Below are 27,944 nucleotides of genomic sequence, written 5' to 3' on the forward strand. Positions count from 1 at the left end.
ACACACACACACACACACACACACACACACACACACACACACACACAGATACACAAACACAGAAACATCTCTGGTGGGTCAAGGAGTTTGCCCTTTTCATTCTTTATGCAGCAGAAAATGGAAACGTAGATTCAAGTGTGGACGGACCCTTTTAGGCCTTTTGGTGTAGGGCTCCAGGAATTTTTGTTGCTAGTAAGATCCAAATTGATATAGGTATGCCATAAAAATTATGGATAATAGAGTGGTATAAATGCTTGTGAATGTTAGTTAATTTTCTCTCGTGGTGCCAGTACACAGTGTTGGGTGCTCGTTAGTTGTAAGTAGTCCCTATTGTATGGTCTTGGAGAAACTAGGGTCTATTCTATCTCCAGAATCTTGGGTGCAATTGTTACCATACTTTGTGGATTTTGCCTTTGTCACCTAATCATCCCTTTCCAGTCTTAGAGTCTGCTTTTTTGAGGCTTTGCTTATGTGGGAAATGCTGCCCTCTGCTGGTGGGCTGAAGGACACTCACAATGGTTTGGAGTGAGGTTTTTGATCACTGTGGGACCTAAGCCCATAGTCCTAAAGCTATATAGAGTCATAAATACTTTTTTTAAAATATAGTATCCAGCTGCATGACCCAATCCCAAAACTTACTTCTTTAAAAATAATTGCAGGCATTAGAAAAGATACATATTCAGAAATTTTCATCATATAGTGCTTGTCTGTAAGAGGAAAAGTTAATACTAAGGTATTGAACAATGTTTAAATATGTGTCCACCCAGAGAAGTGGCCACAGCTGCTAAACATGACCAAGCAGAACACAACATAGCAAATGCAAACACCCCAAAATAACTCCAAATGACTGACAGCCAAACTAAGATCTAGAATGAGTGTGTGTGAGACTGGGCAAGGTGTAGTAGTCTGGTTTCTTTTCTTTGTTTCCGAGACAGGGTTTCTCTGTGTAGCCTTGGCTGTCCTGGACTTACCAGCCTGGCCTAGAACTCACAAAAATCTTTCTACCTCTGCCTCCCAGAGGGCTGAGGTAATAAGCATGTGCCACTATGCCTGGATTTAGTCTGGTTTCTTAACTCCTCAGTCATTTCCTCATCCCAACTATTGCGACAGACATTCTACTGTCATTGTTCTACATTCGTCTTTGTGAGCAAGAGTGAATACTTCTGTAAGAAAAAACTGGGGTTCTTGAGCTGAGGGTATGTGCATTTCAAATTTTGAAAAGAGCTGTACATCAACTGCTAGAATTGTATGAGCATACCCACTTAAAGTAAAATAAAATAATCGCTCTATTTGCCAATTTGATGGATGGTTTCTAGTTCCCTCTTACTACTTGTGCTGAGCCATCTCTCTAGCCCTGATAAACTAATCTTACTGAGAGGTCTTTGCCCTGGACGTACTCTTTGTCCATTGGTGTTTTATTTCCCTTATTGATTTATAGGAATTCTTTGTGTTTAATATGTCTACAAGTGTCTGTGTTCGAACCTATTTGCTTCTTGGAGGTTAGACATTAAGAGGAAGGTAATATCTCAAGAAATTCCTGTTTAATAACTTAGTAAGAATTTTGTTTCAAAAGTTGTTTTTCCCTAGAAAGCTACTAAAAAATCAAAACAATATGTCCTTTTGTTTGTGATTACTTTTGCATTTGTAGACTTGGGAACAAGTCACCGTCCATATCACCAGCTCACTCAATTCTATTGTTCTTTTCCTAAAGATGTGTTTTCTGGCTTACTGTTGTTTCTGTTATGTATAGCTCTTGCATGGCACATCCACCTGTAAAATGTTTATACACATCCTAACATGTTCTCAGAACATTCCTGAGTTTTTGGCAGTGTATGTTCTGCTTCGTATTATGCAGAGGAAGAATTAATATGCATGTAAACCTACGTTAATTCTTTTCTTCTTATTGCCCTGAAAGAAGCCTGTGACTTTTCACTTGAATGCTTCTGTAAGAGAAGTGGAAGCAGCTTTCCATCCTTTAAACAAAGCCAAACCACATATCCTTACTATGCTTTTGAAAGTTTTTTTTTTGTTTTTTTTTTTTTTTTGTTGTTTTTGTTTTTGTTTTTAATGTGCTTAGTGGCAGAATGAAGAGTGGGAAGGGTGGGATAATAAGAAATATAAAAAGGTTGAAATACTGTGTGTTGTGATGCTGGAGAGATGGCTCAGAGGTTAAGAGCACTTCTGCTGGCTGTTCTTCCAAAGGTCGTGAGTTCAGTTCCTAGCAACCACACAGTGGCTCATAACCATCTAGATGAGATCTGGTGCCCTCTTCTGGCATGGAGGCAGAATACTGTATTCATAATAACTAACTAAATACATACATATATACATACATACATACATACATACATACATACATACATACATACATACATAAAAATAAATGCAGGCAGAATGCTTTATGCTTAATGAAAGGAAGGAAGAAGGAAGGAAGGAAGGAAAGAAAGCTTGTAATAAGTAAACAAAAACAAACAAGTTTTTTTAAAACTTGTGCTGCTGTTGGCTTAGTATCCCTCTCTAGTCTCCAGTGTATAGGATTTGCCATAAACACTGATTTCTGAAGCTGTGCGGGCCTTTAAGGCAAAGAGTACTTCACTTCCAGTTCTATACCATATTCCCATTCTCGGGTCTCAAACTCCATGTGCCCTTTCCAGTTGCCTCTCCATGCTCTGTCATATCATAGCATCATGTTGAGTGTTGATTTTCAGATCTTTGTGTTTCTTAACTGTGAAGCACATACTAAAAAGTTCCCAACCCATTTTATTTTGTTTTCTCGGTAGTAAATTTTCTTTCGTAAATAAGGACATTATAATGATAGAATTATATTTTTGATGTTTTTCTTTTCATGCCTCATTCATCTGAAAAATTTTAATGTTACACAGTCAGGTATCCAATTAACTTAATCTGGACAGATATTCAGTGGAATCTAAGTGTATTATTTATATGAAGCTGAGTAAACACCTATACCAAAACTGAGTTCAAAATCACCTTATTAGGACCAAAAGGACATGTAAGATTGCAAAGAACCAGGGTGTGTGTGTGTGTGTGTGTGTGTGTGTGTGTGTAGTTTTTTGTTTGTTTGTTTTTTTAGGAATAGGCCCACAAGAATTGCCTTAATGCATTTAAGGGTCTCTAGCAAAGAAAGACATGGCAAATTGTTAAGGTCCACTGTGTAGAGTGGTATAGACTCCTTAAAAGCACCAGTAGAAACTTTCAGTGTAAGTGTCATTGAAATAAAGTTTCAATGATTTTTTTTTAACAGTCATTTTATGCAAAGGGAATTCCTGCTTATACTGTTGGACTTCTGTCTCTGTCAGGAAGAGCCTAAGGCAAAGTGTTTTAAGGTCTGCTGTCCTCTCAACCTGTTGGACTTGTCTCATCTGGCTCCTGCTAACTTTATCTTTCATTCCACAAACCAGTCATTACCACCTGCCTTAGAGTCTGTCATTTGGATTGAATATATCAAGTAGTTAGTCTGATAAGCCAGTCAGTGCTTTCAGAGAATACCTGAAAGATAGGTGTTGGGAAATAAATGAATGTTAACCACAATCCTCAGGAACCTTTCTAATTCAGAAAGCTTTCCATTCTGGCTGGGTGAAATAAAAATTCTCAACTGTGTAGCTCCATTGCAGAGCACTTGCCTGGCATGCATAAAGCTTCCTAGTTCCATCCCCAGTATTGGAGAAGAAATCTTAGTCCTGAAAGAGCCCCAGAGATTTTTTTTTCTCCTCTCCTTAGCAATTCATTCCTCAGCTTGGGTAATTTCCTCTGATACACACACAGTATAATCTAGAGCTGCAGACTTAGAGAACCTGTGTAGATCTCAGTTGTGCATTCTCTTTGTAGCCTCTCCCTCTATCTAGTCCAGTGCCCTGTGAACTTCTGTTTCTAGTTTTATCAACTTCCTTAACTTCTAGCTTCATATCTGTAACTCTGGGAAACTGCTAGACTATGCTTAGGTTCTCTCTTCCTTCCTTTCTTTTTTTTTTTTCCTTATTAATTACACTTCATTCACTTTGTATCCTCCCTGTGGTTTCCTCCCTCCTCCCATCCGAATCCCTCCCTTCCTCCCCCCTCTGCACACATGCCCCTCCCCAAAGTCCACTGATAGGGGAGGTCTTCTTTTCCTTCCTTCTGATCCTAGTCAATTAGGTCTCATCAAGAGTGGCTGCATTGTCTTCTTCTGTGGCCTGGTAAGGTTGCTCCCCACTCAGGGGCAGGTGATTAAAGAGCAGGCCAATCAGTTCATGTCAGAGACAGTCTCTGTTCCTATTACTATGGAACCTACTTGGATACTGAACTGCCATGGGTTACATCTGTGCAGGGGTCCTAGGTTATCTCCATGCATGGTCCTAGGTTGGAGTATGAGTCTCAGGAAAGACCCCTGTGCTCAGATTTTTTGGTTCTGTTACTTTCCTTGTAGAGTTCCTGTGTTCTCCAGATCTTACTGTTTTTCACTTCTTTCATAAGATTCCCTGCACTCTGCCCAAAGGTTGGCTATAAGTCTCAGCATCTGCTTTGATAGTCTGTAGGGCAGAGCCTTTCAGAGGTCCTCTGTCTCAGGCTCCTGACTTGTTCCCTCTTTTCTCCTTCTGATGTCTATCCTCTTTGCCTTTCTGGATAGGGATTGAGCATTTTAGCAAGAGTCCTCCCTCTTGATTAGTTTCTTTAGGTGTACAGATTTTAGTATGTTTATCCTATATTATATGTCTATATGAGTGGGTATATACCGTGTGTGTCTTTCTGCTTCTGGGATAGCTCACTCGGGATGATCTTTTCTAGTTCCCACTATTTACTTGCAAAGTTCATGATTTCCTTGTATTATATTGCTGAGTAATATCATCTTCAACAAATGGTGCTGGTCTAACTGGATGTCTACATGTAGAAAAGTGCAAATAGATCCATACTTATCAACCTGCACAAAACTAAAGTCCAAGTGGATCAAAGACCTCAATATAAAACCAGACACACTAAACTGCTTAGAAAAAAAAAATGGGGAAGAGCCTTGACCTCATTGGTACAGGAGACAACTTCCTGAACAGAACACCAACAGCACAGGCTCTAAGATCAACAATCAATAAATGGGACCTCATGAAACTGAAAAGCTTCTGTAAAGCAAAGGTCACTGTCATCAGAACAAAACAACAGCCTAGAGATTGGGAAAGGATCTTCATCAACCCTATATCTGACAGAGGACTAATATCCAGTATATACAAAGAACTCAAGAAGTTAAACAGCAACAGATCAAGTAATCCAATTAAAAAATGGGGTACAGAGCTAAACAGAGAATTCTCAATAGAGGAATATCAAATGGCAGAGAAACACTTAAATGCTCAATGTCATTAGTCATCAGGGAAATGCAAATCAAAATGACCCTAAGATTTCACCTTACACCCATCAGAATGGCTAAGATCAAAAACTCAAGTGACAACACATGCTGGAGAGATGTGGAGAAAGAGGAACCCTCCTCCACTGCTGGTGGGAATGTAAACTTGTACAACCACTCTGGAAATCAATCTGGCACTTCCTTAGACAACTAGGAATAGTACTTCCTCAAGATCCAGCTATACCACTCCTAGGCATTTACCCAAAATTTGCTCAAGTACACAACAAGGACATTTGTTCAAACATGTTTGTAGCAGTTTTATTTGTAATAGCCAGAACCTGGAAACAACCCAGATGTCCCTCAACGGAGGAATGGATACAGAAATTGTGGTACATTTATACAATGGAATATTACTCCCTTCCTTTCTAGCCTAGAAGACCCCTCTAGACTGTCGGTTCTCAACCTTGCCAAAGCTCCAACCCTGTAATACAGTTCCTCAATACAGTTGTGTAACCCCAACCATTCAGTTATTTTCATTGTTACTTCATAACTGTAATTTTGCTACTGTTATGAATTGTAGTGTAATTTTTTTTTTTTTTTTGGAGATAGAGGTTTGCCTAGAGGGTTGTGAACAACAGGTTGAGAACTGCTGCTCTTAAACAGTTCAGTAGGCTATATTTCTCTAGTCCTCAACCTTATTTTCTTAAGGCAGACTCTTTCACTAAACATGAAGCTTGTGATTTTGGCCGCGCAGGCTGGCCAGCAAGCTTCCAGAATATGCCTGTTTCCACTCCATAGTGTTGAGGTTACAAGCATATGCACACATGCCTAATTGTTTCTCAGATGCTGGTGAGTCAAAGTCAGATCCTTGTGCTTATACAGTGAGTGCTCCTACTCACTGTCTCCCCAATCCCTGTCTCATTCTCTGTATCAACTAAATGTGTAACATATGTTGACAATTATTCCCCATTGGTTGCAATTTTTTAAAGTTTTTTTGTTTTTTTTTTTTTTTTTTAGTTTTTTTTTTTTTTTTTTTTTTTTAAAGATTTATTTCTTTTATTGTAATACAATGTTCTGCCTGCATGTATACCTGCAGGCCAGAAGAGGGCACCAGATTTTTATTATAGATGGTTGTGAGCCACCATGTGGTTGCTGGGACTTGAACTCAGGACCTCTGGAAGAGTAAGCAGTGCTCTTAACCTCCGAGCCATTTCTCCAGCCCCCTGGTTGCAATTTTTTAAACTTTAAAATTTAAATAGTATATAAAATACTGAAAAGAACTCTTTTTGGAGAGAGGGACCAGGGTTTTTTGTAACCCAAGTTGTCCTTGAAGAAGCCATGAATGCCCTAACCCCTATCCTCTTGCCTCTACTTCTGTTAGATTTGAGATGTGAGCAGTGATGCCTGGTTTACACAGTGCTGAGAATCAAGCCTACTAGGCAAGCACTCTATCAGTGGAGCTACATCCCCAGACCCCTACAATGATATCTCTTCACTCCTACACATATAAGCTTTTCTGTAGAATATGCATTCCTAAAAATGTTCATATTGCTGGGTTAAATGGTATATGCACTTTAACGATGGGTTTGGTTTTAAGAAATAATACCACAGATGGTCTCTCAACACACCCACTTATGTGATAACTTCTAATAGGAGATGCTAAACAGTGATCCTGAAAACTATTTAGTATTGACACTGGACCATTATATAGTTCCATTAATATAGCACTGTAAGAAATGTAATTTTTAAGGGTATTACTTCTTGTTGGCAAATTCCTAGACTGGTAAGGATTCCAACTGGGGTTGGAGAGAGAGCTTAGAGGTTAAGAAAACTGAGTTCAATTCCCAACAACCACATGGTGGCTCTCAACCATCTATAATAAGATCTGGTGCTCTCTGTTGGCATGCAGGTGTACATGCAGGCAAAACAATGTATCAATCAATCAATCTTTAAAAAAGCAACTGAGTAACCCAGTTAAATTCAGAGAAGGGGATAATCTATGAGATTCCTTTGTATAGTATCCAATATGCACTCATTTGCCCGTATCCCTGACAGAGTTTCCTTTGGCTCTTGTGCCATTCAAATCTTATAGTAATGCTTGGATTTTTTTCTAAGCACCATTAGAAAAAGATGATTGGACAAGTTCAAGGGAAGAATTCCTGGAAGTCCTTGGACTTCTATCACATTCTTTCACCATTTGCCACACTGTTTTTTTGTCTTAAACAGCAAAGCCCAGAATGAGTTGGAGGGTCTGCATACATCATGCCTTTGGTTCCAAAAGAAGATTTGCTCCCTGTAATCTAGAAGGCCTCTGAGAGCAAGGCACAGAGAAGTAGTAGTATTCAAGTCACCAGTAGAAGCCTAACATCTTTTACTTATATCTACTTTTGATTCCTTGTTTAATTTATTTGGAAACTTTATCAGAAAGCATAAACTCTCTGAAACACAGTAAGATTAACAGTACTGCATCACAGTTCAGCTCAATTTTTCTCTAAAGAGCCTCGCTAGGATTTTTTATTCCATCAAATATTTAGATGCCAAAAACACAGTGACAATCTGCTGCCACCTCAGCTGAGATTAGTACCTCTTCTCTGATCACACATTGTGCTTTGCCCCTGGTCTCAGAAGTACCATTGTATCTCCCACTGGCTTGCTGTCCACAAGGAGAGCATCTTGACCCACCAACCCCCTCCCCTGTTTGTCACAAAGTAGGAGTTGCTCAGTGTTGATTTGCTTTAAATGCTGAACATTTATGACTAATTCTGGAACAAGGAAAGGGTGATGATGATGTTCCCTTCCTTTCCTCTAGGAGATGTACAAACAAGCATCCCAGTGGGCTTTGGGACAAAGATTCTTCTGGGAAAACTGACTCATGGTGCCTAAGAACAAGGAAAATATTAACTGTTTCTGGATTTGTTGGTCTGTGCAAGGATCTTGGTGACAGACTAGTATTTTGTATATTATCAACCAGAATGGCTGAATCCTAGTTTTGGGTTTTGGTTTTGATGTGTAAGGAAAGTGACTTTAAAGGAAGACTGGGGGTTAGAAAGAGCATACTCTCAGATGGCTATCACAATAGCACTATAACTTAATGTTCAAAGAGGAAAGTTATTCACAGTCTTTTTGAAACACCCAGATAGAATTAAAATAATCTCTTCAACCTTGCTGGTTACAAAATGGTGAGGTGTTTTACCTTTTATCACGTTGAGTTAGTGCACCCAGAGACACATTTTAGAACTTGCTGGCACACTGATTTGAGAGTATTGGGGTAATGAAAAGGGAGAAGTTGTGAAGGGTTCTAGTATATCTTTGTGATGTAGATGAATGTGTGTTTCTGAATCTTGTCGTTGTATTAGTAGATGGAGGCTAGAGACTATCACCTTCACAGATTCAACTTTTGAGGAGACTGCCCCATGAGGATATTGAGAGTGCTTCTTCCAGAATGACTGTAGCTTATGTTGTGTTAGCGTGGAACTGGCCAGCACACATAGTGTAATTCATCTAGAAAAAGCAAGTTGGTGTCTTTTCAAGCACATTAGCCATTGATGGTAAAGTAATTTTTTAGGATCTCTTTTCTTCCCTCACTTTCCCTCCCTTCCAGGTCTCATGTAGTCTAGGCTGGACAGAACCTTTAAGCTACTATGCCTGATTTATATGGTACTAGACATCAAACCCAGAGGCCTCATGGCAAGTACATGCCAAGTGAGCTATATCCCTACTTCTAGCACTATTAGCTTATAGATTTTCTTTTCTGTTCATTTTGGTGGTGCTAGAAAGTGAACTCAATTTCCCACACTTGGCAGATATTCTACTACTGAGCTATGCTTCTAATCCTAACCTGAAGATTTAATAATTTGTGTTTTAGCTGGTTATATCTTTTAAAGATGCTTGAATTGTTCCGCTGTTGGTTAGTAATTGCTCTTCGTAGTGGTTAATTCTGTAACCTTTGAGTGGATAGAAAAGGTAAAATGTTGATGATATGCAAGGGAGGAAGGAAGGTTCAAGGATTCATAGGGTTTTGTCTTAGGTGACTGGTTAATATCATTAATTAAGCAGAGCTCGGACAAAGCACAAGTTTTATAAAGAAGAGAAGACACATTCAAGGTACTTAAGATAGCTACATCTTAGGTGAGGATTTCCTGGAAACAGTTATCAGGTCGTGAAGCTTCAAGGAGCAATATATGACTCCAGGACCCAAGAGAATTCTCTTGGGTGTATAACGCTTGGTCGCTTTATACACTTGACTCAAATTTGAATTAAATATGCTATATCTTGTTTGACAGAACTATCTGTTTGCCAGCCGGAGTCAAGCTCCACCCCAAAGAATACTGGTAAGACTTAGCTGTTTTCTCTTTTGTGAGATTCCATTTCTGGTAAAGAGTAAGGATAGAGGTTGTTGATAGTAAGATTAATATCTGTTCAATTTCCAACCAGCTGGTCCTCTTGATTTAGCCTTCAATTTTATTACCTTCATTCCCTTGGTTAGAGGAAAGCTTTGGATATGGGTGAGGTAGACTAGCCTTAGAATTGAGACTGGGAGAACTGGTTTTGGCTTTGCAGAAATGGCCTATGGGCAGATTTCTTGGTGACTGTTTATAGTCTTGAAGGAATTTCTTTCCTTTTTCCTTGTTGCTGGATTCAGAACCAACTCCTCTTTGCTTTTTGTTGGTAAAATATTTATTGACTGGCTGTTTTTTGGTCATGCATTATCTCTGCAATGGTCATTAACAAAGGGCACAGTCTCATAGTTTAGAATCTAGTGGGGGATGTATAACGTGTATGTCAGACAAAGATCACCCATTATATATAGTAAGTAGAGGTTCATGGTAAGAAATCTTTTATTCCCAGCACTAGATTTTTATCAGGATATCCAGGATCAAGTAAGTGTAAAAATGGAAAATACTTAGATAGCCAGGACCCAATATATGGGTTCATACAGCAGGTGCCTTGACCTACTGAACTGGATCATTTTTATTTCCCTAATAATTTTCTTACCCAATTCTGTCTCAGTATTTATAATACTATATTATCATTTCTGTGCTTTAGTGTATTTTCATTACCAGTGGGTTAGTATTGAGTAGTGGAGATATAAGGATGGAGTATGAGAACCTTTGGAGCAAGGATGAGACATATCACTCTGCCACCATAGATAGCATAATATCTTCCTCATAGTGAAAAATGTGTGTTTGTAGAATTGGATGAAAATCTCCAGTTTCTAGACTGCTTTATTAGTCCTAATACTTAGTTCACCTCACCTCAACTTTTAAACCCTGAAAGTTCCTTTCCAACACAAAGGAGTAGAAAGCATAACTAAAAATCCTTCTGCTACTCACTTGGATTTTATGCAGTCAGGAACTTCCCTTTGCAGTCTCAGGCAGTGTGGTCTTGACTGTGATTTCACTATTTCTCTTTAGCTGAAGCAAACTCTTTCCATTGTCATGGGGATGGTCTTTATCAAAGGTCTAACACATGAGAACAAACTAGTCTTTGGGCCCATATTTTCTCTTTAAATCTTTGCAAGGTTGGAAAATTTAAAACATTTCTATATATTTGAGTTTCTGAAATTATCAGATGTCTCTCTATAAGAGCAGTCCCATTGCTTTTACTTTGTCTCAGATTTTCATCAAACATTTCTTTAAAACAAGGCCAAAATGACTGCCATGACCTTGAGGCCACTAGAACTACATAGTTTTTTAATTACATTGATGCACTAGTATTAGTCTTGATACTTGCTTCAGCTTTAGAATTTGTAGGTCTCTTTAAGAGCCTTCATTTGAATTAAACAAATACATGGGAAATGGTTTTAGCCACAGCATTTAAAGAGGTTTTACCTCTGCTCTTAACCTAAGTGATATAATGGAAGAAGTGAAAAATTAGGATTATTTTTTTTTTCATTGGTTTAATGATCTGCCTGTCCTTTCTTTGGGTTTTGGTTTCTTCATCTATAAAATGAAAATGTAACTAAGTATCTTGGGAGCTAGCTAAGGTTCCATCCTACATGTGGATTCAGATGCAGTGTTGATGTAAGATTTTATTCATCTACTCTTACCTATATTAGAAAGCTAATATTAGCAAATAAAAAATGTTTCCAACTAACTTTCCCTTCTAACTCAAAATTCCAGCATTAGAATCCCAAGTGAATTGTATTCTGCAGTAGCTTTTCAGTAGTCCCCAGAGCCTTAGCTGTTACCAAACTGTGGCTTTGGCATCTCATAGGCAGTGAGGTTTATGTTCACCTCTCTCCTGCTGCCTACCAGGGAATCCTGTAAAGTGTCCTCAAAAACCTATGGAAATGACAATATGGAAAAACACACTTCTGTGATCCAGACTACAACTTGCCTTCTTAAATAATTACTTTTTTTGTTTGTTTGTTTTTATTTTTTGAGACAGGACTTCTTTGTGTAAGAGTCCTGTCTGTCCTGGACTCACTTTGTAGACCAGCTCACAGAAATCCACCTGCCTCTGCCTCTCAAGCATTGGGACTAAAGGCATGTGCCAACATGCCCGCTAAAAAGAGTTACAATATCTTTAAATTATAATTAAAATATAAAGTATGTTTAATACTGTTCTTAGGCTTATAGGTGTATCAAGAATTGTTAAGAAAGCCAGGCATTGTGGCCTATGCCTTTAATATCCGCCATCCTGGTCCATAAAGTGAGTTCCAGGACAACCGACTCTGCATAATGAGATCCTGTCTCTCCAAAACAAAACAAAACAAAACAAAAAAACAACAAAACCCACAAGGCAGTGTGCTTGTTTAGAATGTACAGTACTTTTGGTTTGATCCTCAGGATACAAAACAACAGCAAGGAGAGTCTACGTACCAGGAGCCAGGTACTCTTTTATGTGTATCTTCTGATACCTGAATGGACAGCTGAGTATTTGGCCAGGTGTCATTTCCATATGACCCAGATTTGCTAGCCTTCAGAAACTCCTTGGCCAGTAATGAGAGGTGAGAGTGTTATTTGCAAACCCTTTCTTTCTCAGCTGAGTGTTCAGGATTTGGGAGGGTGGCCCAGTGGCTGCTTAAGATCTGCACCTTAGGAATGAAGCAAGAAGCCAATTTTAAAAGATGCAGCCTTTTGGCTTGGGGCAAGAATTCTAACCTGTGATTTCCAGAAGTATTTTGAAGTCCTAGTTTCCTTTTTCTGCATTCTTTCAAGTGTGTGTCTTTCTATGTCCACCGGTTTGGGAGACTGAAAGGTAAAGGGGAGCCCGAAAGGTAAAGGGGAGCCCTCCAGCAGCACCTAGCCTAAACTTAGTTTTCTCAGAAGAATTTGCCATGTCATTATTTATTATAATGACAAAAAACAGAGAACTCCAACTCTTTAAAAAAAAAAAAAAGAGCAAACCCTATGCTTATCTTTAATTGTTTTGCCTTTTCTTTGGGTCAGAGTTTTTAGCACTAAATTTTCTAATCCAGAGTTTAGAAACAGCGTAGCATAGGGTTTAGGGTAAAAAAGAAGGAAAGAAAAAAAAAATACATCCTAGAACCTTTTTAAACTTAGTTCTTCAAAAATGTTTTTGGATTTTGTTTTGTTTTGTTTTTAGGACTTGCTTTAGACTGGAGGAACATTTCACTTTAAATGTTCTTGTATTAGTTCTTAGAAAGGCGTGTGAGGCAGTATTGTTAGTTGAGAAAAATAAGTCTATCAGTTCCACTCAGATAACCTTTGGTAATAAACGAACTCCATGCACACTGTGACCTTAGAGCCTGAACTTTGTAATCACATGACCGGCTTGTAAACTGACCTGTGAGGATGACTGTTGTAGCTCTGCTTAGAGAAAGAAATTGACCAAGTGTGGGAAGGGTAGTCATCAAGCTGGTTTTGCCCTGTAATCTCTGTCTCTTCATGGCTGCAGTGGAACTTCTCAGCAGACTCCGGGAAGCATGAAATGGAGACATGGGAAGGTAAGGGAACTGTTTGTTTAAGTCCGGGACCCAGGAAGTTTAGAAAAATTTCTGGAAGGTTTAGATCAGAGTCACAGACAATTGGTGTTTTGTTTTTTCTTTTTTCTTTTTCTTTTTGTATCTTGGCAGAATTCAGCCAAGTTTTGTTTTGTTTTAATAGGAACTGGCTGCAAATGTTGTGAAATTTTAAAAAAGAAGCTATAGGAAATAGAAGCTTTGGTGAATTGGTTGGTATAGAAAGAGCAGGAAAGGGGTGTTGGATTTGGATTTTATATTGATTTGAAAAAAATTTAAACTTTGTGTTTCAGTATACAGTAAATGTTATCTTTAAACATTGTGGGTTTTACCTCTCGACAAAATTTGTTTCTTTTTAAAATTTTTTAATCCAGTTTACAATCTGCCAAAGCCTTCTTTAGTACTGTTAATTATAGATAGGATTGGGGTCGTGAGGCCATTGATAAGGTAGCCTCGTCCTCTTATGGGACTTAAAGCTTTATGGTTTGGGGTATAAGACAAAGCTGTTGCTAATTTCTTTTTAAATGTGTTTTAAATTAGTAGATTTTTCTCTGTGTACTGTAAATAACACTGACTAGTTATTGTTATAACTTGTTTATATGGAGTAGCCTCCTATTTAAATGAGAAACCCTAAGATCCCACATTATTATTTGGGCTGGGAAAGAAAATTATAGCTGTCAAACAGTTTTAGCATTAATGACTTGCTGTGTTGATAATGTAGAGTTTAAGACTTGGCATTATCAAGCCAAAAGAGCTCTCAAGTCTTTGAACCAATTGATACATTTCTAGTAACGGTAGTACCCATGAAATTGTCCTGGAAAGCTTCCCAGCCCCTTCAGCATGGCTAACATCTGTCACAGGCGGCTTTGCAAGTTTGTGATTGCTCCGGGAATGCATGAACGAGGGAAGTGAGTCTTCCACTCAGAGTAGGGTTCTTCTGTATAATATTGTTGCTCCCTTCCTTAAATGTTGTTTTCTAGTTTCTTTTATGCTATTATATGCCAGCATTACTAATAATATGGCAGTTATTGTAAGTTAGTAGAAACAAAAGGGTGTAGAAATTACTGATTATGTATTAGACCTGTACCTTTATCATAAGCATCTTCCTCTTCTTCTTCCCTTAATATACACAGTAATTCTTTATTAAATTGCTCTTGAATTCATTAGATATATTCTACAGAAAGAAATACTTTAAGAACCAAGGTTTTCTTGGGATTCCTTGGATAGGTTAGGGATAGGCAGAGATATAGGGTAGTGGGTGCATGAGTTTGTAAGGGATAGTTATGGAGAATTTAGGGCTTGGGGGATTTTTCCCCCCAACCAATTTGAATCTCCTAGTGATATGTAGTCTACTAAATCCCGATGCCTGGATAATTCTCCCAAAGTGTATATCTCATTAAGTTCTAAAACTTTAATTTTTTTTTCTTAGCCATTCAGTGACAGAAAATAAGTTCGGGTACTAAAACGAGAACGCATACAAAACAAGAAAATGTTATAGTTTTCCCCAATTTTTTATACCAAATTCCAGAAAGCAAAATTAATTATCCTAGCTGAATGAGGTTTGTAGAAGCTTAAAAGGCAAAATTAACTGCTTACAAAACTCAGTGAAAATGCTACTGTAAAAAAAAAAAAGTGTTGCCTGGTTTTAGATATTGGGCCCTTGTCCATTTAAATTAACCTTTGTCACAGCTGGGCATGCAAATGTTTTGTTTTAGTTCACAGAGGGTTAACTCTATTCAAGCCTTCACTGTGGCCAGCCTGATCTGTGGAGTCATACAATCTGGTCTTTCAGCCCTGCCAGTCGCTAGGCAGGAAGTCTTATTTCTTAAGCTATCTTTCAGGATGGGGGTTGGGATTTGGAGAAAGGTGGGGGAAGGGTCTTAGAGCATCTGTAAGGATCAATAACAGGGGAAGAGAGCCGCAAGAGAGGCCATTGTGCACACTTGAAGATAGATGCAGCCCTTGTGAACAGCCCAGCTTGCAGGACCGGCACCTAAACCAAAACAGTACTACAAAATGAATTTCCGGAGAAAGCTGGATTGCTCCTTAAAAGAGGAAAAATAACTTGAGTGCCTCTCAACATTTGGGAGTATTCTCATTCTTTAACTTGTAGAGCTAGGCAACGCCTGTTGGAAATCACTCCGAATTGATTTTTAAATGCCTTTTGTCCTCATGCTGACACTATGTGGAACTGGAAAGGATGAGCGTTTTGGTGGTGATTATATATGTCTAAACACTAAGCATTTTGAATTACTATTATTTTTCTCTTCTCTCCTTCCCTTTTTTCTATTTTCTTCTAACATTTGCTTTACTTACTGGTTTTTCATAAATGAGAGAAGGAAGGCAGACAATACGATTTGGTGAGGATTTGTGTAGCATATGTGAAACCCCTCCCCTAACAGCTGGTATTGGCTCTTAAAACTTGGATTGAACTACACAGATGATCTTAGTGCATTATTTTGAAATTATTTAAATCCAGGTTTGTAGTCTAAGAAATGTGCAAAAGTCATAGGATTTATCTTAAAATACACTGATGTTGTGAACTCATTATATTCAAATGTGTATGTGCAAAAGTTAGACAAAAATGCCTGAGTGGGGGAAAGTGAGCAATTCTGCCAAATAAATTGTGGTTTTAAAGATTTAAAGGGTTTGTCATTCCTTTGCTCCAGTGCAGATTTTCATCCTTAAAGCTTCCTTTTTCCCAAGTCCAACTATAAGGTCTCTGTTTTGCTGTATCTTTTTCCAGAGGACCAAGGGGTTAATTCATTGGCTATTTTATTATGCAAACTGTTTATGGCAGTTGAAAGAGTAATGGAGCAGTTGCTATGTCTTTACCACACTAACCCTTCAAAGTATTGGTGACAATTAATGTTAAGAACTGAGAAAAATGGAATCAAAACCAGCCTCTAATTCTTCTCCCAAACTTATAAGAATAAATGAATAAAACAGCTGGGGGTCTGTAATGTGACTTGCAGGCATACAGATGGAAGAAGACGTGGGGGAAGGGGGAGACCAGCATTGAAATTAGCAGCAAGTCCAATTTATTTAGGCTTCTTGAATTAAGACCAGACTTATTTTGAACAATTTGAGCTAAGGCAAATACTTAAGACATTTCATGGGTCTTCTGGATATGTGTGAATATTTGTCTGTATGTATACACACACACACACTTAGTCCATATCTCTTTGTTGAAGAAAAATGTTGTGTGAAGGGAAAATCTGATGCCTGCCTGATAGCACTTTTTCTCCATGTCAGATACATTGTAACTCTGCACTAATACTTAAAGGAAAAAATTATGTTAAAAAACTTGGAAGTTTAGTTACCATTACATTGTATTAAAATGAGGTATGAAACCTACTATGACCCCTTTGAACAACTTGGTCTTTAATGTGTATTAGGGGGAGGGCCTAGTGAAGGAAAAGCCATAAAAGTCTTCAGGGTTCAAGATGAGGTTGGGATTTGGGCTCGTTGCTTTTATCATTTTCACACACAGACATTGCTGCAATCATGTTTGATTTAGAGGAGGGAGAAAGAAGAATATTGGAGGGACTACTATGAAAACCAAACAACCAGGTCATTCTTTCTGTCACCTTGCTACTGAGATTTCATTTTATCCAAGGAGTGAATGTTTTTGCAAGGTTCTTCTTTCTACATGCCTCAATGGTTTATTGAAGCAATTGAAATACATTCACATCTCGAATTTTTTGATAGTACAAAAATTATTTTTCTAAAACTTTGATGAAAACACCATATTTATGAAAAAATGCAGCTATATATGTTAGGATTAAGAGTTTAAGGGTATTTCCAATACCCACCTGTTTTGTATATTTTGAAAATCCTGAAAACTATAAAGGCAATTGCTGACTCTAACAGGGTCTAGAATCTCACACAGTGATCCAAGGACCTTGCATTCATTGGGGTGAGAAGCAGGAAGGGTCGGGAGTTAGCAGGCTGATGGCTCTCTAAGGCTTTTCAGGAGGGCCAGTTGTAATTTCTAAAGAATTTTTAAGCAATCAAAACAAAACCCCAAACTGCTGCTATTTCTGTTACCTTTAAGTGGATCCTTTGGTCTCTGTGGCAAAGGTAGCCCCTGCTACTTAGATGGCTCATGCTTGACTACATCTAGTGGCTTGCTACTGGCTTTCTCTGGTTTAGGAAGTGAATTTCATCAGGCTGATTCTGTTACTTGGCTATGTAGGCCACAGTTTCATTTATATACAATAGGGGACAGCAATACCTATCCTAGGCTATGGACACTAAATAAGAGAGCATCTGTGAGAGTAACCTGTAACGAGTTTAACATGGCTTGAAATGAGTATGATTTTCAAAGAGTAGCAAATTTAGGAAGATTAGGAAAGAGTTCTTAGCTAAGCCTGTGACTCATGCTGTTTATACCTCAAGGGAAAAGGTACCTAGGGAATGTTTCAGTTTAGAAGGCAGTAATCAACGCTTTGGAAATTCAGCCTTGAAAATGTTGTATGACCAGTGAGACAGGTTGGAGAGCTGTATCCTTGGACAAGAGCTGACTATTAGCTGAGAGGAAGCCTGTGAAAAGCTTGTGTCTTGGGGCCTGCTATATTTGCTTAACACTCCGGTTACAGAATAGCATTTTCCAAAAGTAGTTTCATATCATTTTCTCCACCCAGCAGCCTGACTGTTCCCCTATTCATGTCTCCAAACACAGAGCCCTCTCTGGGTTAGACAACTAAAAGAGTGGGTTATGTGTTGGGGAGTGGTGTGTGTGTGTGTGTGTGTGTGTGTGTGTGTGTGTGTGTGTGTGTTGTCTGTATGTGGGGAGAGAAAGGGTGCACAGTCTGTGTATGTATGTAGATGCCATTTAAGTGCCTGAAGAGCCTGTATAGGCCAGAAGAGCACATAGAATCCACTGGAATTGGCGTTTCTGGCAGTTGTGAGCTGCCTAGTGTAGGCACTGGGAACAGAACTTGGACCCTCTGGAAGAGCAGCAAGTGGTCTTAACCATTTCTGTAGTCCCCTCAAAGAGTGTTTCTTTTTCCCTCTTCTCCCTGTAATTATAAAGTCTAAAGCAAAAGTAGCACCCATATCCTCATCTGTAGATTTAAACTACAAGTCAGTGTGACACCGTCACTCAGGAGGCTGAGACAAGAGGACAATGGGTTTGAGGCCAGTTTGGGCTATGTATTATACCTTTTTGTTGTTGTTGTTTTGTTTTGTTTTATTGTTTTATTGAGACAGGATTTTTCTGTGTGGCTCTGACTATCCTGGAACTTGTTGTGTAGACCAAGCTGCTCTTGAACTAAGAGATTGCCAGCCTCTGCTAATTGCTGGAATTAAAGTTGTGTGGCACCACAATTACCCAGCTTAGACCCTTAAATACTAAACACACACACACACACACACACACACACACCATAAAAAGATTAAACCTTTACTTAACAGGGTTGATGTGAAAATAGAGGTTATTGGTAAAAGACTTGTAGAATGCAAGTAGTTATATTTTGTTCAGTTATTATATTTCTCAACTAGAGACTATAGTTCTTTTTAGAGACATCCAAATTAAATTAAATTTGAGTTTAATTTACACCCCTCTATTGGAAAAGTAAAAAGACACTTTCAGCAACTATATCAAAAACAACTACCAAAGAAAATTGTCTTTGGGTTTATTCCAAAGAGGCTCTTAGGAACATTTATCAAAACAATTTATGACAATAAAAATCTGGTGCTTCCCATCATCAGGCATTGGATTCATTTGACTACTGAAGTTTCTTATTAAGAAGAGTCATCGTCGTCAGCCCCCACAACCAACCCCCTCCAAAAAAAAAAAAAGAAAAAGGACAGGCAAGCAGTGGTGCCTCACTCCTTTAATTATAGCACTGGCAGGCAGAGGCAGGTGGATCTCTGTGAGTTCCAGACCAGCCTCATCTACAGATCAAGTGCTAGGACAGCAAGGGTTACACAGAGAAACTCTGTCTTGAAAAATAAATAAGAGTGCTACTGCCTAGAATGGTGGTTTATGCTTTCAATCCCAGCACTTGGGAAGGCAGAGGCAGAGTGAATTCCAGGCCAGCCTGTGATGAGTTACAGGCCAGTCAGGGATACTTCCTGTCTCTAAATAAGTAAATAAACAGTTAAATGAAGAAATGACATCTGTATACTAATAACACTCGAGCTGCTATTCTAGATTAATGTATTTGTATAGTAACCTTTCTTTCTAGTGAATTGATGGCTCTTTGCAGAAATTAGAAAAATTTGTAGTCACTGTGAGCATTAAGGCAGCACCATGAAATTTAGGGATTAGAAATGAATATAGATGGGTCCTCAGGATTTCTATATAGCTTCACACTAAAACCATTAAAATATGTGCGCTCTCTTTAGGAAGGCAGACATTACCTAACTTGATCACTTCATGTAGATCTATCCATGTATGTAGTCTTATACTACAAAAGCTAGTAGATGTACTATTTGCTAGTAGATGAAAGAAAATGGCTAAAAATATCAATCTCCCCTCTCCCTGATGTTTGCTTTTGTTTGAACCCACAGTATCCTCAGTCTTATTTTTATATTTTATTTTAACACAAGGCCTTTCTGCATTGTACAAACTTGTCTTGATTTTACTCTGTAGCCTGGGCAGGCTGGTCTTGAATTTCTGTTCTCCAGCCACCTGAGAACTTAGTCTTGAATTGTCTCCTTTTTGAGGTACTTTTCCCCCCTTGACTTCCAGTATACAGGTCTTCTCTACACCTACTTCCACCTAAAATTGGGTGTTGTAGTCCAAACTGGTTTCAAATCCCCTACAGGGAAGAGTGACCTTGAGGTTAGCATTCTCTTAACTCTGCTTCTTGAGAGCTGGAGCTACTGCATCTGGTTATGTCATGGTGGGGGTTGAACCTGAGGTTTCATTCATGCTAAGCAAACATTCTGCAAACTAAGCCACCTTCCCCCTCCCTCTTTAAAACCTTGTCTCAGATCAACAGTTTCTCCGTTTCTTTTTGAGACTTGTAAATGTTAGCATGTCCCCAGGAATTAGTCCTTTAACTCTTCTCTGCTAGTTTTTTCTCTTTTGTTGACTTTGGTCTTTCGTTTATTTGGGGACTACTACACAAAGTGTATCTTTAACCAGGAACCTCCCTTGAGCTTCAGACTTCTGTGTCTAAACTCTCTTAACATCTTTTTAACTTTCTGATTGGGACCACAAACTTATCAGAGTCAAACTCTATAGACCCTACTTTTATCCCTCATGTTAACTTGTTTCGTCAGTGATCTTCCCAAATCTTGGTAAACACTCAAAATCCTTTAGCTGTTTAAAACTGAAATCTGGGAGTCATTCCCTAATTCCTTTACTTTCTTTTATATTCCATCATCTAGCTCTGTCAATGCTCCCACCAAAATAGATCTCAAATCTAAATACAATGTCCTCTAACCATCTAGCTTGAGCTAGCTTTGTCTGTCACTTAGATGACCACCTTTTTACCTACTGTCTGTCTCCTTCTCATAGGCTTCCTATACCCTCTTCTGCAGTCCATGCTACAGTATGATCATAGGGATTTTTACATTCTTTTGCTTAAAACGTTCTAGTCACTACTTCCAGAACATAAAATGAAATCTATGATTAAGCTCCAGCCTAATTCTCTGGCTTCACTAAATTCTATAGTTCTCCCACTTAAGGTGCCACACACTAGAAATAATTCTCTCTTGCCACCCATATTCCAAAGCAGGTTGATCTATGAAGAGGATTGTAGAAGACTATATCATGATACATCAATTCATTGTTCAACATTTTAAAATCCCACAAAGAACTAGAGAATTGGGGAGTAGGTCTTCTCTAGAGATCGTCTTGACTATTAAGAGAGTTGAGCAGTAGGATGTAAGGCATGAACAATAACTTGAATAACTACAAGTTATAGCTCCTTTTCATTTGTCATTTAGCTTTTAATTAAGAAATCTTGTTCAGCGACAAGAGGAGATGGATCAATGATTAAGAACATCTGCTGCTCTTGTAGAGGACCAGCATTTGGTTCCCAGCACCCACATGACAGATCACAATTATCCCTAATTCCAAGGAATCCGATGCCCTCTCCTGACCTCCAAGGGTACCAGGCTTGCACACGTTTTATTTACATACATTCAGGCAAACCCTCATCAAATAAAAATCTTTTTTTTAAAAAAAAAAAAAAAAAAAACTTTTTAAGACTTCTAGACAAAAATTATGAATAGCTCTCAAAACTCAAAAATAAGAGAATAACTTGGCTGGGGATATCACTCAGTGGCAGAGCCTTTGTTCAAGGCTTTGAACTACTGAGAGAGAGAGAGAGAGAAAATATGGGACACAACCCAAGTAAGAAAGTTTAAGAACTAGGTATGTTGGTATATACACATAATACCATCACCCAGGAGGCTAAAGTAAGAGGAGCATGCATTCAAAGCTAGCCTAGGAAGACCCTGTTTGAATATTAACAGATGTACCGAGCAAAGCAAAGAAAAAAAATTAGATAAACGTGTCTCCAAAGATAATATGCATGGCATCCGAACATACAAAGAAATGTTCTACACAGTGTGTTTGTGTATGTGCACACACACATACATGTATGTATTTAAAGATACATACATATTAAGGGGAAGAATGCAAATGAAATGGCCTACATGTAACAGTTTGACAGTTTTGTTCCTAGGGCATGAATGTTTATAGCAGCCTTATTCATAACTATCTCAAATTTTAAGAACAAAATGGTCTTGAAAAAGTAAATGGCTCAGCAAACATCTGAGGGAATACTGTTCAGCTATGGACAGTATAAAAAAGCTGGGTTTAGGGATGGGGGTCAGTGGCAAAGCACTTGTCTGACAAATGAAAAGGAGCTATAACTTGTAGTTATTGAAGTTATTTTATTGCTCATGCCTTATAGTTTATTGCTCAAGCCCTCTTCTTAATAGTCAAGATGATCTTTGAGAAGACCTACTCACCAATTCTCTAGTCCTTTGTGGGATTTTAAAATGTTAAACAACTGAATTGATGTATCATGATACAGTCTTCTGTAATCCTCTTCATACACCAACCTGCTTTGGAATGTGGGTGGAAAGAAAGGATTATTTCTAGTGTGTGGCACAGTGTGTAGAAGTGTGGAATAAAGGCAGACATGCACTAGTCCCTGGGTTTGATACAGCTTACTCACAAAATTCAAAAAGGCTAACTGTTGAGTCTTTTTTTTTTTTTTTTAATTTACATCTGTGTGACATTCTCCATATGACAATACTTGTGTAACCAAACAGATCAGGGGTGGTAGAGACTGAGAGCAAAGTGGCTGTATGGATGGAAAGGGAGAACATCAAAGAGGGTTTAGGACTAAGGAAACTATTCTGAACCTTGATTGTGGTGGTGACAGTGGTACACAAACTATATTCTTAGACTATATCCTCTCCTTTCTGTCTCTGCAAAACTCTATCCAAAAGTGTTGTTATACTTTATAGTTACTAGATCATCATCTTTCACAATATAAATCTAAGTAAAAATACAATGATTTCAGTAAAGCAAGCATAACTTAATAAAAAAAAAGAATAAAAAGGGGCTGGAGAGATGGCTGAGAGGTTAAGAGCACTAGCTGCTCTCCCAGGGGTCCTGAGTTCAATTCCCAGCAACCACATGGTGGCTCACAGCCATCTAGATCTGGTGCTCTCTTCTGGCACACAGGTATACATGCAGACAGAACATTGCATGCATACATAATAAATAAATAAATGAATAAATAAATAAAAATTTTTTAAGAAGAAAGAAAAGAAAAAAAGAAAGCCTCTCATGCTGCATGCAGCTTCATCCTTATAGGCCAGCATACCTTTCTGCATCGTGTTGTGTTGCTGTCATTATGCCTCTAATACTTTGCTACACTTTTTAATGTTTGGAACTATATGCTTCTACTAGACTACATCACAGGACATAGAGCAATTCTTATTTTTTTTCTGTACCCCTAATGTATAGCTCCAACCAAGCACAAAACCAGTTGAATTAATGAACAGTATAGTTTCTCTATCTTTAAATGAAAGCACACAGTTTGAGCTGGCAATATAGCTCAGTGGGTAAAGGTGTCTGCCACCAAGCTCTGTAACCTGAGTTTAGACCTCTGGATCCACATTGTGAAAGGAGGCCTGACTCTCAAAAGGTGTCTTCTGACCTCTACACAAGCACACACATACCTATAAAACAAATAAAATGTAGTTTTGTTAAAAAGCACACAGGTTATAAGAACTCCACATAACAAATTGGTGTGCCAGCCCAGAGCTTGGTAATCAACTGCCTAGGTCCCTGCTCAGTTCTGAGATCCACTTTAAGTGAAGCCACATGTTCTAGGAATGTGCAGAGTGTAGTGGTGTCATCAGACTTCGGAGTTACCGTGAGCAAGCTCATGACATACATACAGCTAGAAGGAGGAAGGGTTTGTTCTATTCTACAGTTTCAGGTTTAGTATGTCCTGCCAGGAAGGCTGTGGTAGAGCACAGTAGTTCTTATAGTATCCAGGAAAGAAGATGCCTGTTCATCTGGGGCTCGCTCCATGTTCTTTTTATTCCATCTGGCTTCCCCAGCTAGTGGAATAGTGTTGCCCATATTCAGGATGTGCCATTCCCTTAGTTAATCTTCTCTGGTCTGCTGTATACAGTCTCCCAAGTAGTTTTCAGTTCCATTGTATTGATACTAAAGATTAACCATTACTGTCACTTCCTCTAGAATTCTTAACAAATTTGACATAAAAGTCCTGAATGTAGCAGTGCATTTTTTTAATATTCTTATTTTGTTTACCAAAAAGACCTTTTATAACTCTTTCTTTGTCACAATAATAAACTCAGAATAAATCTTGGAGTCTGTTTGCATTCATCACTGAGATCACAGCTGCTGTTTAAATATGAGTACACTGTCACACATTGTGTCCTCCAATTTGACCGCTATCTCTGTGAAAAGCAAAGGTTCTGTCTTGAGTTCCTGAATCCATACTGTGGAAATAGCAACACCACTTCAGAGCTCTATAGATGTTTTGCTCACCAGTCACTTAACATCTTTTTTACATTTGTTTGTGTGGGTGTTCATGTCCCACTTATGTAGAAGGCAGAGGACAGCATATGGTTGTTGATTCTCTTTTTCTACTGTTTGATTCCCTGGGATTGAGCTTGGATGGTTAGGCCTTGGGAGCATCATTACAAGATCCAGTGATGCATGTCTTTGTTCAGTTAGAGCTGTAATGGTAAGGAAATAGTATTTTGTTCTGGTGTGGATGCTAGAATGTATTACTTAGATTGGAGTAGATGACCGTGTGATGTCCCTTTAAGCTCTGAGGAGCTGAAATTCTACCTGTTCCAGAGAAATTACAGTTTTCACAGTACCCTTCAGATAGACAGGATTTCCTGTTTTGTTCATTTTACTGTTTGTAGATTTATTTTACCTGTGGATTGAGGAACACAGAAGTTTTAGCACCTATTTGTAGCTATAAACATTTCAGAACCACAAACAAATAAATTGCAAAGACCACTAGATTTCATATCATGTATTTGACCTTTCTCATGCCAAAACAATACAGTCAGTATCCTTTGGACCTTACCTTAGTGCTTTCTCATGCCCATTCCTTGGGGAAACAATTCCCTATAGTGTTCCATGCTGTCTAATGTGTAGGATTTAGGGAGCAACTCAGTCCTCAGAAAAGACTAGCACTCATGTCATGTCTATAATACTCTTCCTGTTGCTTCCTAGGTCTCCGGTTTGTGTATACCTTGCTTTTAGAAAATATTGAACACTAGTATAATTTTGTATATGAGACTCTCGCTACCTCATTTACAGCACAACTTTGACCATTACTGAATTCTTTCTTGTTCTAACTTAAAATCTTTCATACTGTACATCTTTTTCTTTCTTTCTTTTTTGCTTGTTTGTTTGGTTTTTAAAGGCAGGGTTTATCTGTTTAACCTGGTTGTTCTAAAACTTGCTTTGTAGACCAGGCTGGCCTACAATTCACAGAGACCCACCTGCCTCTGCCTTTAAACTTCTTGAATTAAAGGCATGTGCCACCACACCTGGCTTAATTACACTGTACATTTCTCTTTTTTTAAGATGTATTTATTAATTATACATAGTGTTGTGCCTGTGCTTGCATACCTGCACACCAGAAGAGAGCACCAGATCTCATTATAGATGGTTATGAGCCACCATGTGATTGCTGGGAATTGAACTTGGGTCCTCAGGAATAGCAGCCAGTGTTCTTAACCTCTGAGCCATCTCTCCAGCCTCCTACACTGTACATTTCTACCCACATGGTACAGATCTACCATCATTTTTAACTCTGTTGTTCTGTTCCTTGGCCTACTCTGTCTAGTTTCTCTGTACCACCCCCTATTTTGTACAGTTCTTTGTTTCTTTGATTTCCCCCAATTTGTGTTATTTATATTTTCCTTCCCTGATAGGTAGGGTACCTCTTTCTTTGTCTCTCCATATTATTTTTTACCTCTAGATGGAGCTAGGTTGATTTGTTTGTTTGTTTTGAAAGTTTGTCATAGTGGAATTTATTTTGATTATAAGAATTGTGATCAAATTTAACTCAGGCACTGAGTGGAAGTTACTGGAAGAAAACTGCAACAGAGCATGGGTCATAAAGAAATATAGAAGAGTTGAGATGGTAAAGGCCACAACAACCACTTTCAGTATCTCTCAGGCAGTATGGTAGAGCACCTTTGTCTCACTCCATCCATCCCCTTTCCGTGATAGTTACCACCACATAGGCAAGCATGATTTTCTAGAACAGACTGTATCACTGGCCATTCAGACTCCATCTCACTAGAAGCTAACAAATGCTATCTACAGTACAAAATCTCAGGGTCAGAGAATTTCAGTGGATCAACTTGGATAAGTATCTCATTACCAAGCAGCAGTAACCATAACTGTCTACAAGGTCCACTTGTCTACAATATAAAACAAGTGCCTCACAATGAAGCAATGGTCATTTTCAAAGAAAGGAAGTGTGGTGTAAGCTAAACAGACAGCTCAGAAGGCATGTGCTACAGAAGCTGCTGTCTGTCCATCTCAACATGCTGAGTCTCCCGACAAGATGAAGACCACCTCCTCATCTCCATCTACCACAAACAGTATACTTCTAAAACATACTATAGCCAGCAAGTTTTTGTCTGTACTATGTCCTCTGGCTGAAATTTCCTGTTGCATACTTTTGTCCTAACTGGACTCTAGGTAACTGTACCCTCTTCTTCTCCAGTTCACATCACCACTTCTCTTTGTCCACTGAAGTGTTGACCCAGTGAATAAATTTAAGATGTTTAGAATTAAGAAATATTAATTATTGAATAGCGAATCAGTGTTTTCTTTTTTTCCTATATATTTCTAACTTCAAAAATATTTGTTTAGAGTTATAATGTATGTGTTCAAGCTATAAATTAAGAAAATGTCAGTATATATCATTTTTAAGAGAAAATTTTATATTTTTTTATCAGATTCAACCAATTTTTTATTTGTTTGTTTGTTTGATTGTTTGTTTCAAGACAGGGTTTCTCTGTGCAGTCCTGGTGTGCTGGAACTTGCACGGTAGACCAAGCTGGCCTCAGAGAAGATCCGCCTGCCTCTGCCTCCCAAGTGCTGGAATTAAAGGGCTGCGCCACCACTGCCGGGCCAACTAACTTTTTTAAAAAATATAAGTTAGCAAGGAATCCTTAAAGTTCTCAGTGACAGTTCAACTAGAACAAACAGTAGATCTTTAAAATTTGTTTATCAATCAATAAAAATAAGTTCCAGACATTCAGCCCATGCATAGTTTTTGAGCTGTTCATTGTGGCTGCATGTTTTTGACCCCAGTACTTAGGCTAACAAATTTGGTTGCCAGCCTGAGCTATATATAGCAAATACAATTTCAAAAACTCTTTTAAAAAATTATGGAGTATAGCTCGATAAATCCACCCATGTATATAATATATAGTGATCATATCTAAAATAATTAACATTCCATCTCCTTAAACATGTATCATTTCCTTGTGTAGGCAACCATCAGTCTCCTCTAGTACTCCAAAGAATACCTAATAACCTGTTATGACTTGCAATCAGCTGCTGAGTCCCAGAGCACTGGCACTTATTCCTCCTGTCAACCCACACCCCTTTTTATGGATTGCTTGCTTGTTTTCACTCAGATGATGTGAGTTTTTGAAAAGGTCCTCTGAGAACTCCATATGTGGCCTCTTGAAATGGATTTTTGTAGTAGTGTGTGGAAAAGGAGTGGTATGCAAATAGAGCAAAGCTCTACTTCTAAATGAAAATTTGAGAGTCTCAGTTCTGTCGTACCACCTTGAAACTTTCATTTTGGATGGTGGCAACCTAGGAAACAAGTCAATCCTTAAAATGTGCAACTACCTGATCTGGAAGCTGGAACCAGTAATTTAGGTTCCAGCTTTTCTTTAACAACCCTTTAGCCAGGCACGTTCAAATTGCTTTGGTTGTTAGTGTGATTTTGGTCAAGTGAGCAGCTGTAATGTTTCTTAAATCTGGTCATTACAGCTTGAATAACAGGTTTTGATAAAAATCTGTTTCCAAATTGTAATTTGTGTAACCTGAGCCCTTGGAATGGGTAGAATGTCCTTCTTTGGGATGAGGATGTTATCCAGTAACAGCAAGGCTTAGTGAAACAATGAAAGCAAGAGGTGTTTTTGTAATAGGTTTTAGCCTGAACTTAACCAAATTATAGAGTA

At 38.4% G+C, this 27,944-nt stretch overlaps 1 protein-coding gene across 3 annotated transcripts in view; it reads left to right on the forward strand.

The window, feature by feature from the left end:
• Positions 1 to 27,944, forward strand: part of Nr6a1 (nuclear receptor subfamily 6 group A member 1) — a 177,840-nt gene that overhangs the window by 106,668 nt on the left and 43,228 nt on the right. The window contains exon 1 of one of the 3 annotated variants that reach the window (XM_055600253.1): positions 13,197 to 13,238. The exons of the other annotated variants lie outside the window; for them this stretch is intronic. Within the exon in view, the coding sequence (XP_055456228.1) occupies positions 13,223 to 13,238 (16 nt within the window). The 5' untranslated portion in view covers positions 13,197 to 13,222. Of the gene's footprint in view, positions 1 to 13,196; positions 13,239 to 27,944 lie in introns of those variants that run through there. 3 annotated transcript variants of the gene reach the window in all.

This window comes from Psammomys obesus, unplaced genomic scaffold, assembly GCF_907164565.1.
Source record: "Psammomys obesus unplaced genomic scaffold, mPsaObe1.curated_primary_1811, whole genome shotgun sequence".
NCBI lineage: Eukaryota > Metazoa > Chordata > Mammalia > Rodentia > Muridae > Psammomys > Psammomys obesus.